This window comes from Phyllobates terribilis, unplaced genomic scaffold, assembly GCF_046119375.1.
Source record: "Phyllobates terribilis strain yellow unplaced genomic scaffold, ASM4611937v1 Scaffold_11__3_contigs__length_659146591, whole genome shotgun sequence".
Taxonomy (NCBI): domain Eukaryota; kingdom Metazoa; phylum Chordata; class Amphibia; order Anura; family Dendrobatidae; genus Phyllobates; species Phyllobates terribilis.
Window position 1 is genome coordinate 592,887,230 of NW_027362771.1, and position 22,629 is coordinate 592,909,858.

Below are 22,629 nucleotides of genomic sequence, written 5' to 3' on the forward strand. Positions count from 1 at the left end.
TACAAAGTGAAAAGTGGAAAAGCCCTGTTCCATTAATTATATTAATGTATATCTGCATCCAAGAAGCAGATACTGTTAACATTGTAATACTGGTACTGGCACCCCCACACTTACCCGAGAGGCCCCAAAGAGGCCATGTGGTCTATTGCTATTAGCAGTATGCCACTGTCTTTGTGAGGTTCCAAAATGTAACCTAATTAAATTTATTAAAAAACTTTCATTGCAAAATCTTCATGGGTGTCCTGATTTCAATTCCATTTTTTTTGTCACAGAAGTTCCACTTCTAATGTTATTCAGACAGACAAAAAACTTCCTCCATCTTTTTGTGTCGGTGACTTGTTTGAAGTGTTGTCCAAGACATAACAGGAGATTAATTCTGTATGAAGTGACCCCACCTTGAGTGTGTACTCTACCGTAACAAACTGAACCAGATTTTTTAGCAACGGTGTTCTATCAATAGCCACAATTTGAATAGGGTCTTCTAGCTTAACTGTCCCTAATCCTAACTTCTGAACAAGTCCCGAATCAATGAAATTAGCCACGGCTCCACAGTCAATAAAGGCAAATGTTGATAGACACTGTTTTTGAAACAGAAGTTCAGCATTCAACAACACTTTATCGGAGGAGTAAAAGGTTACCTGTAAGTCTGGGTGACCTCCTTGACAATCACCCAGACCTAGGCATTTCCTGACGGCTTATTCGTTGCAGGTCGTGCCAGGCAATCCTTTAAGAGATGTCCAGTTTGGCCACAATACAAAGTCCAAGTTCCAGACGGCGTCTCCTCTCCTTAACCCTTGAGCTGGCAGCTCCAACCTCCATAGGTTCTACCTCTGGTAAACGACCCTGGCCCGGTGGACAAAATGGAACCTTGCGTCTCTCCCGCATCCTCCGATCCATGCGGATAGCCTGAGTCATGGCCTCCACCAAACAACCAGATGGAGCATGCAGAGTCAGAGCGTCCTTTAGAGACTCCGAAAGACCCCTGAGGAATTGGCACCTGAGAGCCGCGTCATTCCTGAGAACCTCAGTAGACCACTGACGAAACTCAGAACAGCAGTCTTACGCTGTGTGGTTCCCCTGTGTCAGGTTCATGATCCTAGTCTCTGCCTCCTTGACCCTGTCAGGTTCATCATAGATCTGTCCTAAAGCGTCAAAGAAAGCATCCACAGAAAGACGTTCAGGAGCAAAAGTGGTAGAGAAAATGCCCAAGTCTGGGACCCCCCCCCCGCAGAAGAGACATTATAATTCCCACCCGCTGTGACTCAGTCCCTGATGACCAAGGGCGCAAAGTAAACAATAATTAACAACTCTCTTTGAAAGTTCTGAACTGATCTTTCTCCCCCGAAAATTTGTCAGGGAGTGCTAAAGCCGGTTCAGGGGGGCTCAAAGATATGTCAGATGGTTCAGAAGTCATGACATTGGTCGGAGAGGAAAGATTCTGAGGGACAGTAAATGTACCAGAAATTTGGTCTTGCAACTGAGCCTGTGAGGACGCCAGTTTGTGTTGTTCCAAGGCCAGATCCTGAACTAACTGAGTCAGATTCGCCACCTGATCACACAAAGTATGTAACGGATCCATAGGTGGGAAATAGAAAAAATTAATGGTCAATTGTAATGTGACGCGAGTCACTACAGAAATAACAGTCTCAGAAGAGGAGAGAGGAAACTAATATTACTGAAAGAAATATTATGTAAGTGCTACTTACTGGATAAATAGAGGGAGGTCAAACAATCCAAAGCCAAGTCCAGGAAAATGGCGCAGAACAACAAGGAGAAGTCAGAGACGTAATCCACTACACAAGCCGGGGTCAGGAAAACCAGAAGACAAGGCAGTACACAGGGAGCAGACAAAAGAGTAGTCAGATAACAGGCAAATGGTCAAAATCCAGGTAATGGAAAAGTCAGGTTGGGTCAGGTACAGAGCACAGAGGGATCAGTCCTACACAGGCAACAGCAAGTGTACAATTGACACTGGGTGAAGGAGCTAGCATGCTTAAGTAGAAGACTAATCAAGAGAAGTGAACAAAGATGATTGCAGAAACGACCCAGCAAAACCAAAACAGACTGACAGCCTCCACACAATAGTAACATAGCAGACAAGGAAAGTGTGGACACCGTGACAGTAGAAAAGAAAAATATCTTCTGCTCACCCTAAATAGTAAATCCATGATAGTGAATTTTGAATTACGGGTGGTGCACGGACCAAGGCGTCAAGCAGGAGAGATCCAAGTTAAGTGGAAATGTCCAAATCATTGTCCAAAAATTATTCAATATAAAAACAACTTTTACTAGTATATAACTAAAATAGAAACATAGTAGAAAAATTCATGGGAACTGGACGCTCATCAGGTGAAATGACCATGGAAGTCCTTGCTCACTGAGCAATCTACTGCAGATAATTCAGTGCACATTGTTTTCTTTAGCCCCCATGCTAAAACAGGCTACAAAACAACTGCCGATAGGCAAAGGTTTACTGATCGGTGGTCATTTAGTGCCCCTGGTCGGTCCATGAAAAGAAACCCTTAGTCTCTATTTCTTTGTCTTTAGTGTCCAAGGAGATGTAAGAAGTGGGGAAGTGTTGAAAAAATGCCTCTGTTAAAGCTCAAAACTTGAACTTTCATTTTCTGAAACTAACAAACCTACCAAAGAGGCTTTTTTATCCTATTGAGGCTAAATTATTAGTTTTAAATAATGCTTCCATTATCATAAATGTGACAAAACTCAAAAATAAGGACCTGGCTGCAAGTTTTAAGCAGTTGTTAGAACATAATTCACCCTTTGCGTTCTTCTCTTAGGTAAAAATACAAAGGCCAGTGGTGTCCTATGCTTGACCAGGACAATGGGAAGATACACAGTAAACATGGACTGTTGGACACATGGGATCAGACTTTCACTTTTACTGCTTCTATAAAGAATATATGAGGAGGAGAATGAAAATATTTTTGAGGTTTTGAATTAACCATTGAACCCTACAATGGTGTTAGTGATCTGAAGGGTCTGAGACGAAAGAAGATCCCTCAATTAAATGTCCTTCTACGTGACCAATGGAAATGTCAATGGAACAAAAAAAATTCACGTAATGTTTTAAGTTGATGATAAATCAAAATGATGAGGTTGCACTTTATAGACTTGTGTCTTTTTTTAAAGCCTTTGATCCATGTTTGTATCTCACTTAGAAGTCAATTTATCGATCGTCTGTACAAGCGCTTTATTTTCATATATTTATTACCTTTCATTATTTAATATCAGATTTATCTGTTGTATAAAACAATAAAAAGGATACATTTGTGATGTTGGAGAGTGTGGACTATTAGGGGTTATGTGCGATGCAGTATAAACATATAAGGAGGTCCAACAACACCAGCAAATGTTTAATTCCACATAATCGTACAAAGTAGTTAAAAAAGGTAATACAGTATTAATGTTAGGTGTCGAGGATTTATGCAGATTTAATTCCGTGTTTTTATGCAAAAAGCTGCTTACCTGCTGACAGGACTTGGAGAGAAAGTTTGTCACCAGCAGAGAGAATGTTCTTGTGTCCATCCCCTGGTATAGAGAATCTTAGTCTGATTTCTCTCACATCTGCATAGACAAAGCCTGTGAGTCCTGCTTCATAGATAAAGCCTGAAAGTCCTACTTCCTAGACAAAGTCTGTGCATCCTGCTTCATAGACTACACATGTGAGTTCTGTTCATAGACAAAGCCTGTGAGTCCTGCTTCATAGACAAGACCTGTGAGTCCTGTTCATAGACAAAGCCTGTGAGTCTTGCTTCATAGATAAAGCATGTAAGTCCTACTTCCTAGACAAGGCCTGTGAGTCCTGCTTCATAGACAACACATATGAGTCCTGTTCATAGACAAAGCCTGTGAGTCCTGATTCATAGATATAACCTGTGAATCCTGCTTCATAGACAAAGCATGCGCATCTTGCTTCATAGATTAAGCCAGTGAGTCCAGCTTCATAGATTAAGCCAGTGAGTCCTGCTTCCTAGACAAGGCATGTGAGTCCTGTTCATAGACAAAGCCAGTGAGTCCTTATTCCTAGACAAGGCATTTGAGTCCTGTTCATAGACAAAGCCTGTGAGTCCTGCTTCCTAGACAAGGCATGTGAGTCCTGTTCATAGACAAAGCCAGTGCGTCCTGATTCCTAGACAAGGCATGTGAGTCCTGTTCATAGACAAAGCCTGTGAGTCCTGCTTCCTAGACAAGGCCTGTGAGTCCTGCTTCATAGACAACACATATGAGTCCTGTTCATAGACAAAGCCTGTGAGTCCTGCTTCATAGATATAACCTGTGAATCCTGCTTCATAGACAAAGCATGTGCATCTTGCTTCATAGATTAAGCCAGTGAGTCCAGCTTCATAGATTAAGCCAGTGAGTCCTGCTTCCTAGACAAGGCATGTGAGTCCTGTTCATAGACAAAGCCAGTGAGTCCTTATTCCTAGACAAGGCATTTGAGTCCTGTTCATAGACAAAGCCAGTGCGTCCTGATTCCTAGACAAGGCATGTGAGTCCTGTTCATACACAAAGCCTGTGAGTCCTGCTTCCTAGACAAGGCCTGTGAGTCCTGCTTCCTAGACAAGGCCTGTGAGTCCTGCTTCATAGACAAGGCCTGTGAGTCCTATTCATAGACAAAGCCTGTGAGTCCTGCTTCATAGATATAGCCTGTGAATCCTACTTCATAGACAAAGCATGTGCATTCTGCTTCATAGATTAAGCCAGTGAGTCCTGCTTCCTAGACAAAGCATGTGAGTCCTGTTCATAGACAAAGCCTGTGAGTCCTGCTTCCTAGACAAGGCATGTGAGTCCTGCTTCCTAGACAAGGCCTGTGAGTCCTGCTTCATAGACAAGACCTGTGAGTCCTGCTTCATAGACAAGGCCTGTGAGTCCTGCTTCATAGATAAAGCCTTTGAGTCATGCTTCATAGACAAGGCCTGTGAGTACTGCTTCATAGATAAAGCCTGTGAGTCCTGCTTCCTAGAATAGGCCTGTGAGTCTTGCTTAATAGACAAAGCCTGTGAGTCCTGCTTCATAGACAAAGCCTGTGCATCCTGCTTCCTAGATAAAGCCTGTGAGTCTTGCTTCCTAGACAAGGCCTTTTAATCCTTTTCATATACAAAGCTTGTGACTCCTGCTTCCTAGTAGTGAGAATAGAATCTCACACATGATGGCAGATTTAGCCTACACTGGTGTTATTTGTAGCCTGCTGCTATGCAGCACATGAACCAGCATATGTGTATATGTTTGGATGGCAGATCTTAACCAAGGGTTGTTTCATTTATTTAAGCGACTTCTAACATAACAATACATATCACATGATATCATATGTTGTACACCTAACTTGTGAGTTTCCTTTACAAGATTCAGGTTTCAAAAAAATGTTAGAAACTGAGAAGGTTTTATTAAACATCCCAAACTCTACCATTTCCAGCAGAATCGATGTTACAATGTAAGCTACGACGTTCACCACTGACGTAGTACAGAATAGGACTCCGCGTTATTAGTGAGGTACTTACTAGTAGGAAACATCCATAATCTTATCTGTAAACGTCAATGTGCCCTATCATCTCCATGAATAATACACGTATGAACTGTAAATTGGATATTAATTGTTTTCAAGAACATAGGATCTGACAAGGATCTAGGTACAGCAGAGGAACTGCTATGGGCGCAACAAAGGGTCCAGGATGGCCCTCTACTTCTTTCCTGTGAAGGAATATGCACAGGACTTTCCATATCCATATTCACATCAGAAGTGACTGCAACAGTTTTCTCTTACAGGTTAAAAGCGCAGAGAAGGGCGATAAGTGCTGGACCCTTCTGATATTGGAACAAATTCTATGATGGCATGGTCAAAGGGGGGCTCATTTTGGCTCTTTTTGTCTCTGTGTTTCATAAGGTACACAATACTTTATAATATATTACATACAATAACGATTATTGAAGGTGTTGTCCAAAACAAAAAAATGGAAAATCAGTGCCACTCTTTCCCAAAAGCTACTTCTATTATTTCCATTAACTTGAATACCGGTCAGACCCCATGGACAATGGACGTGAGCCACTACCAATGGAGAAATAAAAGGGAGAATCCCCTTCATACAATTACACATTCTACGTGTGGCACTTCTATACGGAGCCCAGATGAGAATGAATCAGTCCATTCACAGCCCATGGACAACTGTGACCCCAGAAACCTGTAGCATTCATGAATCATGAGTACAGCCCATTGGAAGATATGTCCTAGGTTAATGGTGAGCTCAGGACCAAGTTATTGGAGGGTAGATTTTTATAACATCTATTCTCTTATCTTTTGTGGTCAATCACTTTTATCTGTGTAGATAACGTTAGAGCAAAGCTTGAGGTAAAAAAAAAATTCCTAGCCCCTTTAAGAGAGTACTGAGTACAATATGCTGTATATGCTATATGTAGGGATTTTTTTTATATATATATACATTTCAACCTTTTAGGGATATGGGTCTGCAGTGAAAAAAATAACAATAAAAATACTTATAGATATACCTATATCTCCATCTGGAAACATTTCTGCTTGAGATTAGATTTTATGGATTAACGAGAAATAATTACCCCAGGGTTTACACCACCTTAAGAACCTAGGAGACCTCCACCATCTACATTCCCTAACCAGACAAGGTTCTTAAAGGGGTTGTCCTCTTTGAGAAATGTTTTTCCTATAACCTCCATTAGTAGTAAAAAAAAAACAACCTGGTCTTTTCTTGGCCTGCTCAGGTCCAGCGCTGAGTGTCTAGTATCTGTTGTAGTCTGTATTCTTGATATCATGTTGACAGCGTGGCAGCCAATCAGTGATGTCAAAGGCTCTGAGCGAGCTGTGCCATTGACATCACTGAGCCACTGATCTCATTGTCTCCAACTCTGTTGATGTGACGTCAGAACTGCAAACAACAACAGACACCGGGAGCTGCGGCAGACACTCAGCCTTGGACTTGGTGAGGATGAAGATGTTTGGGTTTGTTTACTACTACTGGGGCTTGTATGGAAAACGTTTCTTAAAAGGGGCAACCTCTTCAAAGGGGTTGACTGAACTAGTCGAGTTACCAACCAAGCTTGACCATCTCCTGACAATAAATGGTGCTGTTCTCGGAATCATTGGGCGTTCCAGCAAGCATCAAATTATGACCTATCTTGTGGTTAGGTTATCCAAAAACAAAGGGTTCTCCTCTGTGATGTCCTTATTTTCTGCTGTGCTTCTCTCAAAATCTGGTGTGAGATACCAACATTTACCAGATAAGGACCTGTTCAGCAGACAAAATGGCCTTTTTTTTTTATAAAGTCTTCTTCACATAGTCTCTTGGTAGATTTATATGAACCTACAGATGAATTTTGCATGTTTTGGTGAGTGCAGAGATTCTGAATAGTTCTTTAGCCAAGTATGGGGAGCGTTCTGGTAATTTTTTATTAAGAAATATTGTGCATATACGCAGAAATAAATTAAAAGAAAGTAAATCTCATTTCAGTGTTTTGCCTTCACCAGAATTCCAGCTCAGCCAAAGCCACAGTAGAGAGTTGCTACACAGAGAAGACCTGTGGCACCGAGATAGAGCAAGTCAACACACGATCTCTATACAAAACAATAGCCACCATGTAAAGCTTCACATCAATGCAGGGAGTGAGACACCCAAAAATTAAGTGACACATTGTACATAGGACCATCCTTTCTGCATTGGAACTTGGGGGCTTCCGATTACAACTCTTAGAACTCGCGAATCTTCTTTTCAGATATACTGATTGTGACGCACCCCCTGGGCCGTGGGGTACTCGGCGCCGGGCCGGTCATTGCTAGGGGAGATGTCACAGTGGTGGTGACCTCGTCCGTGACCCAGGGCGTTCAGTAAAAAGGGGAATTTTGTAGTTTTTATGTGTAAAGTTCGTGACACCACCTGTGTTATGCGGCTAAAGGGAGCTCTCCCTTAGGAGAAATCTCACCCTTCCCTACTGAAGTGGAATGTGTTGGATGCAGGTGTTAGGGTCTCGGGCAGTAATCCATCCTTACCTGAAAGTGAGGTACCACACCTCTGGGTGAGATGCAGTACCTCTGTGGCGACCGAACCCTCAGGGGCGCCACAATTGCATAATAGAAAAAACAAATGCAAGCCTCAATGAAAAAAAAAATAAAAAAAGTAAAGGATAGAAATGAAACTAAATATCCTATAAAATTTCTAGCTATGTAGCTTTTTTTTGCTGATGAGTAGATACAGAAGATAACCTAGTGCAAATAGATGAATGTACAGCTATACACGCCCAGCCATTAATAATAATGTCATGGCAAGTCATTCAGATATTGATAGCCCTAACCGCACAGTGTCAAAGATCACTGCAATATATAAGGGATGAACCTGCAATTTTTTCACTTATTTTGTAGTTTTCTGGCTCATTCTCATATTGAATGGTGACTGCACTGGGATTTACAGGAATAACGCAAGCATGGCCTGGGTGGCCAACCTGCTACTGGTTTTACCACTTGTAACAGGTAAGTGGGCACTGGCAAATATTCTCGATGTCTCTTACATTCATTTTTTTTCATAAATACACCTCTCCATGTGTGTTGAGAAAGGAAAAAAGGTCTCAAAAAGAGACAGAACCAATTAAAAAATTAAGGCAAATAATGTGAATTTAGGTAGACAAGAGACATGTAAGCTCACTTGATAGGGGCTTCAAAAATGTTGGGAAAATTCTGAAAATATATTATAAGACTTTCAATTAGGATCAATTTTGAAGTAATGAGCTAAATCCTGTTCACAAACTCATTTACAACTTACAGAAACATTACCATTGGTGTTGTAAAAATTATGGAGCAGATGGTTTATCATTGATGAAGCTCAGACATATTTTTTGCCACTACCATTACTAGAATTTGACAAACTTTCTTTATTTTTCACAATATTTGTTCATAAAGACTGTTTTTTGGTTGTTATTTTTTTATTTTTTTTAAATAATGAAAACATTCTTTCATTTCATTTTTTACAAATGTATCTTTGGGGTCTATATTTCTTGATTGGACAACAGACTCTTCGTTTACCATGGAGGCAGAACCAAACTAAGATGGTGTTTGTGATCGCTGCTCAGATATAAAAACGGAATAAGATAATGAGTTCTTTATGGGGGTGAAAGAAGGATGGGGGGTAATGAAGAGAAAGAGTTTCAAACCCTTATAATGCTTTATACAATGTCTTCATATAATGGCCAACCTGATCTGATGGGCTCCGGTGGGTCATTTTGTGGTTCCAAAAAAAGCTAAACAACTACGGTCATAAAGGATTTGAATTCTTAACAATGTCTTTCTCATTGAATGTAAATTATAATTATTATGTTTTTATACTTTTGACAATGAATCTACTCATAGGATTTTTTGTAAGGGAAAAGTAGGGAACCTAGTCTAGAGGGTAAACATCTACAGACAACTCCACCGTTTGATGTCTCCGACCTGACCTAAAGGAGAAGTTACTTATTGTCAGTCACCACAAGCCTAATCTTGACTCGAATAGGATTAATCTGGAATTAGAATATTTGATTGCCAATGACTATTACTCAACTTGTCCAAAGTGAGTCAATGCGTGATCATATACAGAAAAATGTAAAATGGGTAAAGGTGGACAAAAACTACAGGGGAGAACCTAAGTAGGTTCGGCCATGATTGGTCATGATCGCAATTAACTATTCCTATAAGATGAAAACTTGGTTTTCTAAAGTTATTTCAGTAAAATAAGGGACTCAAAGAGTAACCGTCATTTTATTTTTAATTTTTTTTCATGAATCAATAGTTTGCAGCAAATTAAGCAACTTTGTGATATATATTGTCAGTGAAATCCGCTTCTTTCTCCTCCTGGACTGATATGTCTTTCTCAAAATTCTCATTTATGGGTAAAATCTGTCTTCAGTAAATACAGACTTTGTCGTTACTTAGATGACAGTTGGTGCTCATAAAGTTCCATGGAGAACTGTAACAGTGGTTTCAGGAGAATGTCTGTGTCTGTCTCAAGCTCCTGCCTCCATAGAGTTTTAGAAGCACCAACTGTCATCTCCTGTTTCGGTATTGGGAGAATTTGTCATTACTGAATGCAGATTTTACCCATGAATTGAGAGAGAAAAATCAGTCCGGGAGGAGAAAGAAGCTACTTTTCCCTGATAATGTATATTATAAGGTTACTTATTTTCACATGCACTACTGATTTATAAATAATAAATAATTAAAACGATGGTTACATTTTAAGTTTGGGTGGAAAAAAATAGATTGGTAAAATCCAAGCTTTCCGACTCATGGTTTCTGCTGAGGACAACCCTTGGATGATGGTCTACCAGACCTCATAATCATTAGTTGGCCATCGAGTAATACTTTGAGGAATAACTCTATTGTATTGATATTGTTATTTCTGTTATTATTATGTTCTTATAACATTTCCTGATCGTGAATCATTTACCACAAAACTCTGGATTTAACTTTTGATTAATTTTTAATCTACTGGCAAACAGAAGTGTAGCAATGGAGAAGGGTTGGGTGTACGAAGCGATGGTCATATATATGTATATTGCTGCTCTTTTCAGTCTCTGGGACTGAAGGAGATAACCCAGCGCTGTAATAAGTTGTCCCCGAACTTCCCATACACAGGAAATTGAAGCAAAGCAAGTGAAGAACTGCCGCTCCATTAGAACAGGAGACCTTGGTTCTTGTGATTAATGGGGATCCACCACGAATCAAGAGGTTATTTACACTCAGCTGTATCATGACTTTGCCAAAATAAGGCTTCCATAGAAGACCTTCTCTACAAATATCTAAAGGGCTGTCACAGTGTAGAGGGATTAGCTTTATTCTCATTTGCACAAAGAAAGACTAGAATCAATGGGATGAAACTGGATGGGAGAAGATACAGATTAGATATTAGAAAAAACTTTTTGACAGTTATGGTGATCAATGAGTGGAACAGGCGGCCACGAGAGGTGGTGAGTTCCCCTTCAAAGGAAGTCTCCAATCAGAGGCTGGACTGATATCTGTCTGAGATGGTTTAGTGAATCCTACATTGAGCAGAAGTTTGGACACGATGACCCTGGAGGTCCCTTCCAACTCTACCATTCTATGGTTCTATTAGTCCTGTCTTGTCCTGTTCCATTGTATGACTCAGATATTGTATGGTAGGTATATGGAGAAATAGAGGTAGGTATCCAACAGCAGGTCCGTGAGAGCAGTAATTAAAAGCAAAAATGTATCAAGGATTCATTAAAAGGCAATTGTGCGAAAGTGTAAAAAAATTAGGGCTATTCCCAGGAATTAATGCCTAGTCAGTCTGACGCATTTAAAGCTATCATGTTCTTATTCATAGTCTAAAAAAAATACAGCTGCGCGGAACTCACTGATGGGGTGCACAAATAGGATTCAATTCCAATATCGTATATAAATGAATTTGGCACTCCAAAGTAAAATTAGATGCAACATGAAAATGTTATTATGTTGAAAATCCACTTGTAAAACCAAACACTGAGATTTCGGCCTTATTTGGCCTTCCTCAGAACAAAACGTCCTAATGGAAGGATATGCGTTACAAGAGTGAAGGACTAGAGAGACGCCCAAGGAGAAAATGCACCTTCGTGCAGTGGAAAGGAGCTCAAAGGCGCTAGTCTGGCATGAATATGAATAAAAGAATATCGAAAATGGGTGCTCCACCATGTGGTGGTGCTCTGGGGAGAAATGAAAAACTGTAGTAGATAGAGACTCCGACACTCAAAATTATGGAATGCAAGCAGTTTATTAATGAAGTAACAGAAACTGAAAAAATCAGACCCAAAATGAAATGAAATACAGGATGCGACGTTTTGGCCTGTCATGGCCTTTTTCAAAGTATCTGTTGGCAGAAGGATCCCAGTGTGCAGTTACACAGTCTATGTGGAGACCGCAGCATTCACATAGACCATGAAACTGCACACTGGGACCCTCCAGCCAACAAATACTTTAAAAAAGGCCATGGCAGGCCGCAACATCGCAACCTGTATTTCATTTCATTTTGGGTCTGATTTTTTCAGTTTCTGTTACTTCATTAATAAACTGCTTGCATTCCATGATTGTGAGTCACAGAGTCTCTATCTATGAATATGAATAAGAACATGATAGTTCGGAACACGTTAGCCTGAGTGGGCACTTATTTCTGGGGATAGCTCTAATTTCTTGCACTTTTGCCTTTTAAAGAAGTTGTCCACTACTTATACATTGATGCCCTATCGGACATGAATGTCTGATCAACCGGGGTCTAGCACCCCCGCCGATCAGCTGTTATCAGTTCGTTGTGGCTGCCGCAGGGTACTACACATCCATCTCCCATTGAATTGAATAGGAGGCGGATGCTTAGTACCCCGCGGCATCCGCTACAACTAGACGGCCAAGCAAGTAAGTACTTCTGGTCGGAGGCTGCCGCCAACACCAGTAACAGCTGATTGACGGGGGTGTCGGGTGCCAGACCCCGGCCTATCAGACATTGGTGCCCTATCCTCTGGATAGGGCATTAATGTATAAGTAGTGGACAACCTCTTTAATGAATCCTTAATGAATCCTTAATACATTTTTGCTTTTAATTACCGCTCTCACGGACCTGAGGCTGGATACCTACCTCTATTTGTTCTGTCCTGCTGCCAACACAGCTGAATCCTTGCACTGCCGGAGGGCTCATTTCACATTGGTGAGCTTAAAAACTACTTTTTCTTTTTTGCAGGTATATGGAGGTATACTCTGTCGGAGTCTGGATAAATTAGACGAAACAATATTGTGGCTTGTGGCACGTCTAGATGAATATGTCAGAGAATCTCCAAAGTCTTGTGAAGTGGTCCCAAAATGTAGTGGTTAATTCCTGACACATGTGGTCCATAGATGGACAACCATTGAAATAATGAAAAAGGTGGAAATGAAGGATAGTCAGTGGGGTCCAAAAAACAGAGCTACCATGGCACAAGTTGCTGAAAAATTTCTTGCTTTCTATGTCAGGAAGGTGAAGAAATCCGCAGCGATCCAGCTTCATCCGAGGTGTTTTCACCAGAAATGCAACGTTTTAACCACAACATTCCAACAAAGGTATAATGCTTTACCAAGACTGTTGTGGTTGAAACTTTGCCTGTCTGGTGAATAAAAACACCTTGGATGTAGCTGGAGCGCTGCGGCTTTCTACATTTTTTGTAATATAAAAGTACCTCTTGACCGGGACATTTTGCTGCCTGCATCCATATTTTAGCTTCTATATGTACTCATTTATGTAGCCCTTTACAGACTTCATTGATGTATTAAAAATGAATTCTCAGATGACTTCTGCCCCATTTCCAGCTAATGTACTGTCTAGAACTATTCAGAATCTCTGTTCACACTGACAACTCCAATGTCTGTGAGATGCAAAACTTATCTGAGTTTCTCATTGAGGGTTTTTATTTATTTTACTCATTTATGTAGCACTATCATAGTCCACAGCGCTGTACAAACATCATCATCACTGTCCCCATTGGGGTTTTGAATCTAAATTCCCTATCGATATGTCTTCGAAGCTTGGCAAGAAGCTGGAAAACCCAGAGGAAACCCAGCCAAACACAAGGAGAATATAGAAAATATTAGAAAGGTACCAGAACAAGTAGATCATCAAAGCATTTTGAAGCCAAGGACAGGTCAGAGGGCCTGTGATGACCCCTGTCCACTGCCGAGAGGGGTCAATATTGAGCATCAAAGCTGGGCCACAATGCAATCCAAGATGGTGGCCTGGTCTGATGCATCATCCCTTACATCATGTGAGGGGCTGGATGCATCATCTACCTGGAGAAGAGATGTCAATAGGATGAACTACAATAAGAAGATAAACCAGGAGAGGCAGTGTCATGTGGCAATGTTCTATTAGGAAATCTTGGCTCCTGGCATTAATGTGGATGAGACATCTATCATTACCTAAACCTTTTATAGAGTCAACATTGTATAGAGTCTTCCTTCATGGAAGTCTGAGGAACGTGACAAAAGGTGATGACTTGTCTCCAGATTCCCTGATTCAGTCTGATCGATGTGCTCCCCTCAAAACATAAAAGCTTTAAAGGATTTACACTAAACTTTTGGTGTTAGTGATCAGGATCTAATAAAGTCTGAGCCTCAAATGGTCATGATTTTCTTGGTGCCAGGTACCAGAGGAGACCTACACAATATTAGGCAAGATATTTTAATATTATGACTGATCAGTGTATATTTGATCACATGACAAAGTCCAAGGAAGAAATATGTTCTTTTATTGCATTTCTTAGAGCCAAGTCCATAAAGATAGTATATCTCTAAAAATGTATGCACGGCAATATGTGGAAATATGTAGTAAACTTTTAGCACTTTTAACTAAGTTCAGGATGACTTCAGCATGAATGGAGCTGGAATTATTACTCACTCACCGGTCAGCCACAATATTATATTGACTGATAGATGAAGCTAATACTAGAGATGAGCGGCTCCTTTGATTTTGGGAAAACATATATATTCACACCGTGTTAGCCAGTAGATAGAAAAATATTTAGATTTGAGAGTCCTCAGTGGTTGATACCTTTTAATGGCTAACTGAAAAGATGGGAACAAATTGCAAGCTTTCGAGACTACTCAGGTCTCTTCATCAATGCCAGTGTTACTAAGAACCCTATTATATTTAAATGCACTTGCTTTTTACTTATTTACAGCAGGGTTTATTTTCATTTTGCTTCTCGTCGGTTTTTCTGATTCATGGCCATTGTGAAACATGCACTTATGTGCTGCATGTATACCATCGTAAACCAAGCTCAAATTTTGTGTTTTTTTCTTTATATATCTAGCTATCCATATATCTATCCATATATCTATTATCTATCTATCTATCTATCTATCTATCTATTATCTATCATCTATCAATTATCTATCTATTATCTATCTATCTATCTATCTATCATCTATCTATCTATTATCTATCATCTATCTATCTATCATCTATCTATCTATCATCTATCTATTATCTATCATCTATCTTGCTGTCCATATATCTATCTATCCATATACTGTATCTATCTACTTATATATCTATTATCTATCTATATATAAATATATATATTTACTGTATATATATATTCACATATCTATTGTCTATCTATCCATATATCTATTAATCTATTTATCTATCTATCAATATATCTGTTATCTATCAATATATCCATATATCTAACTATTATATTTCGATCTATAAATCTATTTATCAATATATCTATCTATATATCTATTATCTAGTATCTATCTATATATTAATCTATTATCTATCTATTATCTATCTATTATCTATCTATCTATTATATATCTATCTATCATCTATCTATCTAAAATAAGATATGGTACATATGACTAGTGTTGGGCAAACCCGAACAGTAAAGTTCGGCGTCTGTACCAAATACCTACTGTTCAGGCATGGACCTTGAACACGAGCTTCCTCTGGGGCTCGGCTGTTTCCCGCGCTGTCACTTGCGGGACAGCGCAGAAAACACAGGTTCTGATTGGCGGTAATAGCATTACCGCAATAAGAGTGCTGTTGCATCATGCTGACATGTTTCAGCATGATGCCACAGCTGTGACAGTGACCTAGTTTCCCATGCTTTCATGTGCGGGACAGCGCAGGAAACACATGCTGTGATCAGCGGTAATTGCATTACCGTGACCAGAGTGCTGTGGCATCATGCTGACAGGTGTCAGCATGATGCCACAGCTGCGACAGTGTCCAGGTGGTAAAAAGCTTACCGCGAGTCATAGGAGCCGGCTGATGGTTCTGCTACAACCATCAGCCGGTGCCTCCTGCCATAGGAAACAGCAAGCACAGGCGCCGCTGGATGGGAGCAATAGTCTCCCATCCACCGGCGCTTTTGCTGTGCTGAATGTAAAAAAATAATGTCAAAATTAATAAAAAAAACATTACAATAAAAATAAAACTCATTTTACTCACCTACACCTTGTTCCCAATGTTCGCCGCCACTGCAAAAAATATAAAATTAAAAACACCATATACTCACCTTACACCTAGTCCCCGAAGCCCACAATCACCTATAATAAAGGTAAAACAATAAACCAAACCTCATCCTTACCTTTCCGACGCAGTCCAAATAACGAAGGTCCCACGAAGATCCCATGAACCGAAAGGCCACACTGTATGTGACTGCTCTATTAATTTCCAGCAATACACTGACTCAGTGTATTCCCGGCAAATGAGGTCTGCGCATGCGCAGTGAGTATATTCCCACACTTGCAATGAGTTAAACTCAGTTCAACTCATTGCATGCGTGGGAAAATACTCACTGTGTGACACATACCTCCCCTCATAAATCATACCAGTGACTCTGTCACATATTCCCCCCCGGCTCTGGGCACGTTCCAATACTAGACAGGGAATTCTAGAAAGGGCATCAGTGTTCCCGTGTAACTTCCCGGGACCTATGCTCTACATGAAAGTTGAAGTCCTGAAGAGCTAGGAACCATCTAGTTACCCTGGCATTTTTACCCCTCTTTTTCCTCAACCATCTCAACGGGGCATGATCTGACACCAACTTAAACTTCCGGCCTAGTAGGTAGTACCTTAGTGTATCTATGGCCCACTTTATGGCTAAACACTCTTTTTCTACTATTGCGTAGTTTTTCTCACATGACGAAAGCTTCCGGCTCAGATAGAGAATGGGATGCACTTCCCCATTTAACTCTTGAGAGAGTACGGCTCCTAGACCAACCTCTGAAGCGTCTGTCTGGACCACAAACTCTTTCTTGAAGTCTGGTGCAACCAGGACCGGCTGTTTACACAGTGCTGACTTCAACAGTTGAAATGCTGTCTCTGTTTCCTCCGTCCACTTCACCATGCTTGATCTGGTGCCTTTTAGGAGATCCGTCAGTAGCGCGGCCATCATGGCAAAATTTGGGATAAACCGCCGATAATATCCCACCATTCCCAGGAACGCTCTCACTTGCTTCTTGGAGAGCGGTTTCAGCCAGGTCTGGATTGCCTCCACATTATTTACTTGCAGCTTTATTTCGCCTCTTCCGACGACATAGCCCAATTCAATGGCCTCCTCTCTTCCGACGGCACATTTTTTCGGATTTATAATAAATCCTTAGAGCATCCAGAATGGCCTTCCTTAGAGCATCCAGAACGGCCTGTAGCTTAGGTAGATGACTAGCCCAGTCTGGGCTAAAGACTATGATGTCATCAAGATAGGCTGTGGCATACTTCTTATGTGGGTTAGGATCCGATTCATAGCCCTCTGGAAGGTGGCTGGGGCCCCCTGTAGTCCGAATGGCATCCGAGTATATTGAAAGCATCCATCAGGTGTCGAGAAAGCCATTTTCTCCTTGGCCGTCTGGGAAATGGGGATCTGCCAGTAGCCCTTCGTCAAATCAAGAATGGTGATGTACCTTGCCAATCCAAGCCTCTAGATGAGTTCGTCGACGCGGGGCATCGGGTACGCATCACACTTGGACACCTCATTCAGCCGGCTGTAGTCATTACAAAACCTCCACTCTCCGTTTAGCTCGGCCACCCACTATTTGACTCCTCTATCACCCCAAGGTCTAGCATCCTCTTTATATCGTCGGAGATCACCTTCCGGCGTGCTTCCGCAATCTGGTACGGCTTCAGATTCACCCTTACATGTGGCTCTGTCAGTACATCATGCTCTACCACCTGACTGTGACCCGGCAACTTTGAGAACAACTCCCGATTTTCCTGTAGTAGGTTTCGACATTGTTGCTTCTGGGCTGGCGATAGAGTCTCTGCTATAGTGACCTCTTCCACCTTACCTTCCGGAGCGGCTCCCAGGCAAGGAGTTTTCACTGATACCCAGTCCCGCCACAGCTTGAGCAAGTTCACATAGTATACTTGGTGTGGCTTTCTGCGGCCAGGCTCTCCACCACCTAATACGGATCTTGCCAATTGGCCAGGAATTTACTTTCGACAGTGGGAATGAGAACCAGAATGAGATTCCTAGGCTGGAACTGTCTCAGTCTTGCCGACCGTTTATAAACCCTCACCTGGGCTTCCTGCGCCCGGAGATGTTCCTTCACTATGGGCATCACTTTTGCCATTCTCTCCTGCAACTGGGCAACATGTTCGATTATGCTCCAGTGGGGGGTGACCTCGGCCTCCCAGGTTTCCTTGGCGATATCTAGGAGACCCCTTGGATACCTGCCATATAGAAGCTCAAATGGAGAGAAGCCAGTGGAGGCTTGGGGAACTTCCCTGATGGAAAACTGTAGAAACGGAAGCAGGTAGTCTGAGTCTCGACCATCATTCTCGATGACTTTTTTGAGCATTGCTTTCAGAGTCTTATTAGAGTGCTCCACCAGGCCATCAATCTGCGGATGGTAAACGGAGGTTCGGAGCTGGGTAATTCAAAGCACTTTACACAGCTCCTTCATCACCCTGCTCATGAATGGGGTTCCTTGGTCAGTCAGGATTTCCTTCAGCAGGCTTGTCCTGTCAAAGATGTGGACAAGTTCCCGAGCTTTACTTCTACTGGATGAGTTCCTTAAGGGTACCACTTCGGGGTACCGTGTCACATAGTCCATGATGACCAAGATATATTGGTGGCCCTGGGCCGAATTAATTAAGGGGCCCATGATGTCTATGGCAATCCTCTCAAAGGGAACTTTTATCACAGGTAGTGGAACTAAGGGGCTACGGAAGTGGGAGGTGGGTGCGGTTATCTGGCAGGTGGGGAAGGACCTACAATAGTTTAAGATCTCCCGGTAACATCCTGGCCAATAAAAACTCTCTGTTAGGAGGGTGGTTGCAGACAACTTTATTATAATGGAACGCAACCGACCCCGGGGTCCACGATACAGCCTGGTGGACTGCTGCCGAACACTTTCCGGGTGAAAAGGAAAGCAACCAACTATAATGATAAACCCCTCCATGTTACAGCACACTGGAACGGGTATAGAAATGCACACTATCTCCGTTAGCAGCACGAGAGATACGTGGTAAAAAACTATCTGTAGTCCTGTTACAGCACAGGGACTACACTGGTGGCGCTAGGATGCGTGTGTGACTACGCCGACGGTTACACATGCCTCCAGCCGGCGTGCTACCGGACTGAAGGGTACTACTCAACGTGGCTGACAGGCAATAATCGTGGATAGGACGTCTGCAGGCTGCTCGGGGTGTTAGGCTACCCCTTTGGCAGAGCTAGACTGCTAGACGAAGCTACCTGCCTATTTCCACTAGCCTGCCTATTTCCACTACACCTGCATATGGAAACTATGTGGAACACAGTCGTCCACACATCAGCATCAGTGCTCAATGATCAGACCACGCCGCCATGTTTGTGGGCAGGTGTTTTAAAGACTAAGCCCTGACCACCTTCGCACTATTGGTGGCGTCACCCGCGACCAATCAGGGGGTGCCAGGTCACCGGATCAGCTGACTCCCAAACCACCAATCACGGACCGTAATGTCACGGGCATGCTCAGTACCGAGAATCCTGGACTTAGGCTCCAACAGCCCTGTCTCACTCCGCAACCTATGTTTAACATTGCTAGGCACAAATACCCAAAAGACAATCTGCACATCTCGTGGACCAGCTAGGTGTTGGGGCTGATGATGATGCTGAACAGCATCAGCCCTGGCTGGACTGGAATGGGAGACCACAGAAGGCTCTGGACCCATTTTGAATCCAGCAACAGCCCGACGCCTAACACTCTCTCTCCTGAGTTTTTCCACCCCTAGCTCTCCTCCCAGGAATATGTGAATGTGTAATATCCAGTACCCTCTGTCGGTATGGTTCCAGCACTAACAGCTCTTCCACTGTCTCACCACCCCTTTGTATAGCCACCCTATATAGCAACTCCTCCTGAACTGCAAAGTGGGGGGAGCCTGGTATTGTCCCCCAGCTCTTGGGCAACCCCATTACATATAATAACCTGGTCAAACGCCCCCTTTAAGGTCAGGTCCAGAACTTGAGCAGTCCCAAAGTTTTCTCCAGAGGCATCTAGCTCAGGGAGGTCGGCCTCCGCGGTCACCATCTAGCCATCTTCGCTGGCAAGGACGCACAGTGAGAATTCACTTGTGACTTGGTCGGGGGTTCTTATCCAAGGACCTGGCTTTTCCCCATGCTGCTTAGTCTGGTTCCCTTCTCCCACAAGTCCCAAAATAAAGAAAAATCATGGCACAGTATGGCAGGATGTATCAGGTCCTTAACCACCCTGACCTCGTGGGACTGGGCGCAACAGTTCCTACTCTAACTGTGGCCACAGGATAGTCCTTGGCATTGCCATGGATGCACCGAATGCCCACAGTTTTGGAAGGGATCAACTGGTAGTGAATGGTCACCAGAGTCCAACAGTCCAAGCACCTTTACTCCATTAATGGGTAGTGCACATGCCTGCGGCCCCTCACCGGGTCGACAGTCCACACTCCAGGCTGGATAAGCATAACAGGAACCCCGTCTTCCTAGGCTGCAGTCCATGGGTTCAGGGGACATATGACTCTGGGTGGCTACGTGTCCAGGGTTGTGACATCGGCAACAGACTATATCTTTAACAACAGTCCTTGTAGCACCTTCAGTGGGAGTGGAACGCCCCCCAGTGGTGGCTCTAGACCCCTTCCGTGGTGAACCCGCATCCTTTTGGGTATCCCAGTATGGAGAAGTGGCTACATCAGGTTTCCCAAGGGATTTCTTAACCACCTGATACCTCTCTACCATGCCGATGAAGTCATCTGCGTTCTGCGGATCGCCCTGGGCAACCCAAGTCTGTACCAACTTGGAAAGGGAGTGTACGAATCTATAAATCACCACCCACTCGATCAGCTGGGCTGGAGTGGAGGACTCTGGCTGCAACCATTTCTGAATGAGATGCAATAGGTCAAACATCTGCGAGCGAGGGGGTTTGATGCTGGCATACGCCCAGTGGTGGACTCGTTGGGCTCTCACCGCCATATTCACTCTCAGGCATGCTAAGATCTCTGTCTTTAGCTTGGCGTATTCCTTGGCATCCTGCAGTGCAAAGTCGTAAAATGCCTTTTGGGGTTCACCCAACAAATATGACGCCAGAACCTTTGCCACTGTTCTGGTGGAAGTCTCTCCCTATCAGCCATCCTCTCAAAGACTGTCAGAAAGGCTTCTACATCATTCCCGGGGGTCATCTTCTGCATGGCCCGTCTTACCGCCTTCCTGACGTGGGAGTCATCAGTCAGCCCTGGGGGTGGGATGGCTGCCCTACCCTGGATGGCGTCCACAAGAAGCTGAATCTGCTGCTGCTACTGCTGGTGCTGCTGCTGTGCCTTTTGCTGCAACTGGATCTGTTGCAGCAACAATTTGGTCGTCTCCTGGTGCTGCTGCTGCATGCTCTGCTGGCTCTGCCGGTGCTGCTTGTACTGCGCCTGCTGTGCCTGCTGTTGCTGTAGCTGCTGTGTTTGTTGCAGCAGCTGTGCCTCAACAGATGTTTAAGCAGGTTCTACATGCTGTCGGATTTCTCTGGCTGGCTGGTGGCCTTTACCCAGGAGATCCACCAGTCTCTGTGGCAGGTACACATGTTCCTCGAATCTTGCCAGCTCTCACACCAACTGTGGTAGGAAGCCTCGCTCGGCCACTTCTGGAAGTAGACTCAGGAACACGGGTTTTCTTTGCAGGCTTCATTAACAGCATAAAGCTCTACACTCTAGCAAAATAAACACAGCCTTACTTGGCAAAACAACAAAGCAAAAGATAAACTGTAGCACGGTCCATATATGTGTGTGCGGTTCGCCCACACAGGTTATGTTCAGACTTCAGCTCCCTCCTGAGCTATGACTGTCCAGTCCGGAGACCTTGCCTCTCCAAACACAACACAGAGAAAAAAAAACAGGACTGAACATTTAAATGTTGCTCAGCCACACCCTGAGGTGGAGGTATGGGGAATGACGTCCCTCCCATCTCTATGTCTTTCCCCTAAAACCACGCCCTTTAAGTGAGTTAACCTTCCAGCATATAACATGCTGGCATATAGTTTATTGGTTTCAGTTCACGCAGGCTAGCAATCTGTGTGACACATACTTCCCCTAATAAATCATACCAATGACTCTATCACACTATCTATATATGTAACAAGAAAAGCGGTTGATGGGCACACATGAATTGGCCAATTTATGTGCTAAGAACCTCCATTCTTTTTAAAAGGAGGTATAGCTTACTGAGTTTTAATAAAATCTAGATCATATGTTTCTATTGTCTTTATGTATCTTGGCCATAGTAACATAGTTTTTAAGGTTGAAGGAAGACTAAGTCCATCTAGTTCAACCCATAGCCTAACATGTTGATCCAGAGGAAGGCAAAAAAAAACCCATGTGGCAAACACTAAGCTCCACATTGGGGATAAAAATTCCTTCCTGACTCCACATACGGCAATCAGACTAGTTCCCTGGATCAACGCCCTATCAAGGAATCTAGTATTTATAACCTGTAATATTATACTTTCAAAAGAAAGGCATCCAGGCCCTTCTTAAATTTTAGTAGTAAATCACTTGACGCGCCCAGGGGGATATGGGAGGAACTCGGTACCCGGACCTTGACCTTCTGTGGGATGTCACGGCAATCGGCCCCAGGGCCCGCACCGTAGGGTCACTTTTTAAAAGG

General features: G+C 42.9%; 1 protein-coding gene across 2 annotated transcripts in view; it reads left to right on the forward strand.

Moving 5' to 3' along the window:
- Positions 1 to 3,295, forward strand: part of LOC141167066 (mucin-17-like) — a 165,662-nt gene extending 162,367 nt beyond the window's left edge. For both annotated transcript variants that reach the window (XM_073654408.1, XM_073654409.1), the window contains one exon: positions 2,796 to 3,295. In XM_073654408.1, coding sequence (XP_073510509.1) covers positions 2,796 to 2,831 — 36 coding nt within the window. In that variant the 3' untranslated portion in view covers positions 2,832 to 3,295. The remainder of the gene's footprint in view (positions 1 to 2,795) is intronic.
- Positions 3,296 to 22,629: the final 19,334 nt, after the last annotated feature.